The 6178-nt window shown below is 35.9% G+C and overlaps 1 protein-coding gene across 2 annotated transcripts; it reads left to right on the forward strand.

The window, feature by feature from the left end:
- The first annotated feature begins 4429 nt into the window (after positions 1-4429).
- Positions 4430-6168, forward strand: LOC111475249 (NADPH-dependent pterin aldehyde reductase-like). Of its 2 annotated transcripts, none has more exons than XM_023119840.1 (6): positions 4430-4942; positions 5021-5090; positions 5169-5362; positions 5445-5617; positions 5705-5778; positions 6144-6168. In XM_023119840.1, the coding sequence occupies exons 1-5, from the start codon at positions 4730-4732 to the stop codon at positions 5775-5777; spliced, it is 723 nt and encodes a 240-aa protein (XP_022975608.1). In that variant the 5' UTR covers positions 4430-4729; the 3' UTR covers position 5778; positions 6144-6168. The 2 variants fall into 2 exon arrangements, with proteins under 2 accessions (XP_022975608.1, XP_022975609.1); XM_023119841.1 differs by having other exon boundaries at positions 6139-6160.
- The last annotated feature ends 10 nt before the right edge of the window (positions 6169-6178 follow it).

Raw genomic sequence — 6178 nt, forward strand, 5'->3', positions numbered from 1 at the left:
ACCTGTTCTTGAGATTCAGTAACTACCTACCACTACGCTTCGGGCTGGGTTAGTAATCTACTTGTCTTACACCCTTATCGGGTTTAAATCAGTAAAGGTCATGACTCTCTCCACTAGGCACCCTGACGTGGTACAACAGTAGTATACTCACTATGGCCACCCATATCCACTATAGGGGACATCTAAAAGTCATAATTCATAATCTATGAAATTCATAATTCACGTTATTTAGCACACGGCAAATTTTCCAACTCACAAATGGGCAATAATGGGTTATCCAAACCGCAAATTAATGCAGAACAAAGTATCAAGGCACACCTCATACTCATCATGCAAATCAAGAAATAACAATCTACCTCAACATGAACAAAGTATCAAGGCACACCTCATACTCATCATGCAAATCAAGAAATAACAATCTACCTCAACATCCTAGGAAGCACATAAACCCAAACGCCTATTAGAGAATTTCACATTTATGCATGTGGAAGCTATATAACCCTAACTATAATCAAGCCAAACGCCTATTAGAGAATTTCACATTTATGCATGTGGAAGCTATATAACCCTAACTATAATCAAGATATAATCATACACATTATCGAAGCACAACACACATGAAACTAACGTTAACCACTCCTATGTATGATACTAGATCATTGCCCATACTCCAAACCGACACCTACAAGCATTTCTTAGAAACTTGCTCCATATGATACTAGATCATTGCCCATACTCCAAACCGACACCTACAAGCATTTCTTAGAAACTTGCTCCATGCGGTTACTTACTTGTTGTATACTTCCCGAATTTGTTTCGGGTCTTCAAGAATTTTCAGTTCTTTTAAAATTCTCAATTAGGTCCTACATTAATAAAAGATATCACAACCATAAAAATTTGGGTAGAAATCAAGTAATTCTCAATTAGGTCCTACATTAATAAAAGATATCACAACCATAAAAATTTGGGTAGAAATCAAGTCAAAATGGTGTAATTTGTGAAAATTGGGTCTTTGGATCTTGGGTCATACTTACCTTTGGATCGGGTTTGGGTAGTGGGTCGGAGTCAGCTAAATGGGTCGTGGTGTGCCAGTTTTGGCTTTTGGGTCACGGGTTTGGGTAGTGGGTCGGAGTCAGCTAAATGGGTCGTGGTGTGCCAGTTTTGGCTTTTGGGTCACTAGGCAGGTAGAGTCGGTCGACGGGACGGTGCGGGTTGGTAGGTCTGTTCGGTCCAACAGTTGGTCAATCCAGCGGGTCAGCTCCTTCCTCCTTGCGACTCTCCTCCTCTTCGGCTTCTTCGTCACTTGTCAACATTTCTTCTTCCCTCTTCTTCGTCCCTTGGCCGTCCGACTTTGTTTACGAAGAACGGTCGTTCGTTACAAACTTATGATCTAGCGTTTCTCCTCGACGTGCATCGTGGTGGCAATGGTGGATTCTTAACGTTGCAAGCTCATTCATCTAGCGTTTCTCCTCGACGTGCATCGTGGTGGCAATGGTGGATTCTTAACGTTGCAAGCTCATTCGTTGATATTTTCTCCTGTGGCGTTGTCTTAACTCCAATAAAACACTTGACGTTTACCTCCCTTCCTTCAAACCCCCTCTCCCTGATTTAAACATCTTGGCCTCTCACCCACCGAAATTAAGAGGAAATTGGGGAAGGTGGCATACATACCCTCTTTATGCCAGCCTCCTTTTTGGCCTTTTCATATTCCTTTGTCGTTATATTGTCGTTATAAGGAATCACTAGAAGGGAAGTAAGATTTGAATTACCTTGTTAATCGAATATCTCAAGGCAAGAACATTGTTTGAGATTCGAATCACTCTACAAGCAAGATCGATCATATCTAGCTTGAATGATTCTTGTTGATCAAATATCTCAAAGCAAGAACACTTGCTTGAGATTCGAATCACTCCACAAGCAAGATTGATCATGTCAAATATCTCAAGACAAGAACACTTGCTTGAGATTCGAATCACTCCACAAGCAAGATTGATCATGTCAAATATCTCAAGACAAGAACACTAGAGCCATTCGAATCACTTCTTTTACTATATTTTCTAAGTTTTCCTACAAATACAACATATATGGCTTTATATAGCCTCAAAATGAAACTACTAGAGTCATTTGTAACATTCATACTTAATGACCATAATTAATCATTATGTAATTAGTAAATTAAAAGTCTTAAAACACATTCATGAAATACAATAAATCTAAATTACTCTAAATGATAATCGACCCAAAATTTATAACATGTTCATTCTTGTTCAATGTGGCATGAATTAAAATATCTTTTGATAATTTCAACAATATTTTCTTCACATCTTCATTGAAGCATATTGTATGATTGATGTCTCTTGATTCATATCATTCTCCACTTCTTCAAGAGGATTCGTCCTCAAATCTATTTGTGAAACTTCACTGCTAAAAAATAAGATATGGAAATGCAAAGGACCTCACAACAATCTCTCACATGCATACACTCAAGGATTTTTTTAAGCCACTCTATTTGCACTCACCTCTAAATTTTTGTAGAGCCCAGATTGGATTTTTTATTTTGGGTCGATTAAAAACTAAAAAGATAAAAATAAATAAAAATCAAATTGAAAAGAAACGCAAAGGAAACATATATCCGATATTGAGCCTAAAGCTCTGATACCAAATGATAAGATAAAGAATCACTACAAGTGGAGTAAGATTCGGATGACCTTGTTGATCGAATATCTCAAGGCAAGAACATTGTTTGAGATTCGAATCACTCCACAAGCAAGATCGATCATGTCTAGCTTGAATGATTCTTGTTGATCAAATATCTCAAACACTTGTTTGAGATTCGAATCACTCCACAAGCAAGATTGATCATGTCGAGCTTGAATGATTCTACATGCAACCTAAACTACATAGAATTGCAAATAAACTTAGTCATTGGCTAAAGAAAGCACACATGCTTCTTTTACTATATATTTTCCAAGTCTACTTACACATACAATATAGATGGCTTTATATATCTTCAAAATGAAACTACTAAAGTCATTCCAAGAGTTGTTACATTCATACTTAATGGTCATAATTAACCATTATGTAATTGTAACCTAAAATAAATAAAAACTCTTAAAATACATTAATGAAATACAATAACTCTAAATTGTGATCCACCCCAAATTTATCACATGATACTTCATTCTTCTTCAATGTGGCATGAATTGAAATGATAATTTCAAAAATATTTTTTCATATCTTCATTGAAACATATTGTATGATTGATGTCCCTTGGTTCATATCATTCTCCACTTCTTCAAGAGGATTCATCCTCGAATCTATTTGTGAAACTTTGCTGCAAGAAATAAGTTATGGAAATACAAAGGACCTCACAACACTCTCTCACGAGTATATTCTCAAGGAATTTTTAGGCCACTCTTTTTACACTCGTTTACACAAATGAAGCTCTCATTCTCACCTCTCAAAATTTTAAATAGAGTAAATATTGAATTTTGAACTTTTGGTAGATTAAAAACTAAAAAGATAAAAATAAATAAAAATCAAATTGAGAAGAAACGCAGAGGAAACATATATATGATCTTTAGCCTGAAGCTCTGATACCAAATGATAAGATAAGGAACCACTACAAGGGGAGTAAGATTCGGATTACCTTGTTGATCGAATATCTCAAGGCAAGAACATTGTTTGAGATTCGAATCATTCCACAAGCAAGATCGATCATGTCTAGCTTGAATGATTCTACATGCAACCTAAATTGCAAAGAAACTTAGCCATTGTCTAAATAAGAGCACAAATGCTTCTTTTACTATATTTTCCAAGTCTTCCTACAATTATAACATACATGACTTTATATACCCTCAAAATGAAACTACTAAAGGCATTACAAGAGTTGTAACATTCATACTTTATGACAATAATTAACCATTGTAATTGTAACCTAAAGTAAATTAAAAGTCTTAAAATACATTAATGAAATACAATAAATCTAAATTACTCTAAATTGTAATCCACCCAAAATTTATAACATGAAACTTCATTCTCTTCAATGTGGCATGAATTGAAATATCTTTTGATAATTTCAACAATATTTTTTTCACATCTTCATTGAAACATATTATATGATTGATGTCTCTTGGTTCATATCAATAGGGCTTACGAAACAATCATAAAAATTAGGTTCCACAGTCATGAACCATGTGTAGAAAAATACTATGATCCAATCCTACCCCATATTCAGTCCCAGAGGTTCGTTAATAAACCCACCTAGTGAGTTCATGTGCACGGACGTGAACTATATGTAAAAGAGTATCATGAAGTTTAGGTCCCCCAGTCAAGCGTGTGTAGAGTAGTACCCTACCAAAAAAAAAAAAAAAAAAATCACATTCATGAAAATTAGGTCTCCCTCAATCATAAATCTTATAAATCTTAGACAAATACTATACATCAAACCTTATTTAAAAAAAATCCAAATAACAGTCATAAATTTTAGGTCCACAGTCATTGAAACTTTTAAAACTCTAAAAGTAATCACAGTCATAAATATTAGGTCCCATCCTGTCATTGAAACTTTTAAAACTCTAAAGTAATCACAGTGTCTGTCTACGTGGTCATAACACAGCCTCTAACCTCAACTTCTCACAACTTTGTCAACATAAACAACAAAACTCTTCCAAATCTCATATTTTCAGATCAAAAAATCGGATCGCTTCACCATCTCGGAGGAACAAATATGGACAAAGGCGACGAATTTCAACCCCTCACAATTCTGATCACAGGGGTGAGCAGAGGGTTAGGGCGAGCCTTAGCGCTATCATTGGCAAAGCGGGGCCACACTATCATTGGCTGCGCTCGTACTCCCAATGCCCTCCACTCTCTTCAAAAGGAACTCGCCGCACTCTCCCCTTCCTCTTCTCACACCCACTTACTCCAAATCACCGACGTGGTTGGTTTCCTTTTCCTTTTCATTTGTTTCCATAAACCCACGTTTTATTTCACCTTCAAAATTGGACTCTTTTTGTAGACCTCAAATGGTAGCGTTGAGGAACTATTTCAAGCTGTCTTGGAAAGAAATCTTGTTCCTGATATCCTTGGTATTCCATGTTCTTCCATTTCAAAGGGATTTTGATAGTTCATTCCCATTTTTAAGTACAAATCTATTCTTGTTTCAGTAAACAACGCCGGTGTGATCAATGAAAAGTCCAAGTTTTGGGAGATTCCTCAAGATGGGTTTGATTGTGTGATTGATACGAATGTAAAAGGGACAGCAAATGTTCTTCGGCATTTCATTCCTCTTATGATCCGAGGAGGAAAAGGAATTATCGTTAACTTCTATTCAATGTGGGGAAGAGATGGTGCTCCCATGGTAGGTACCCAAAATTTGTAGCTTTTTGACAAGTATAAAATGGGTTTAAAGCCAAGTTTATGCTTCGACATATTTTGAACAGTTTTCTCCCTATAGTGCCTCTAACTGGGCAATTGAGGGCTTGACCAAATCCATAGCTTTGGAGCTGCCTAAAGGAATGGCTATTATAGCACTTGATCCTGGTATTGTGAACACAGACATGCTTGCTATTAGCTTTGGCGATTCAGCACCTGACTACCAAAATCCTCAACAATGGTAACATCTCAGTTCTTCACAACTTCTTGTTCTTGAAAAATTATTGTGTTCTATGTGTAAGTGCATAGATGTTGATGAATGTATCAGGGTAGTAAAGGCGAGCACAATGATCCTTAGTTTTACATCGGAAAATAATGGAGCGTCTCTCACTCTTGAATGAGGTAAATTATATTATGTGTAACGACCAAAAATTTCTATTTAATTTAAGGTCGCCACTATATATATTATGAAACGTTAAATGTGGAAATACTTCATTTAAACTTTCATAAATACAACTACTCTATACATGGGTCATGGTCTCAAGTTGCGATATCGTCGTCAATTATACAAGAATGTCTTGCCTTAACCTGAAATAGAGGTAGCCGGTAGCTTGAATATTTAAAAAAAATACTCATTAAGTGATCTCACTATTAAGATTAAATGCAAGAACATGAGAATGTAATGATGGACCTATCATCATAGATTATAACATGGAATATAGTTTAAAAGATGGATGGTGATGGTAGATTGTTTTTTTCAAGTGCAGGTGGAGCTTGAGTGATGAACTTCAGTTTTGAGGAA

This window comes from Cucurbita maxima, unplaced genomic scaffold (assembly GCF_002738345.1).
Source record: "Cucurbita maxima cultivar Rimu unplaced genomic scaffold, Cmax_1.0 Cma_Scf01158, whole genome shotgun sequence".
Lineage (NCBI taxonomy): Eukaryota > Viridiplantae > Streptophyta > Magnoliopsida > Cucurbitales > Cucurbitaceae > Cucurbita > Cucurbita maxima.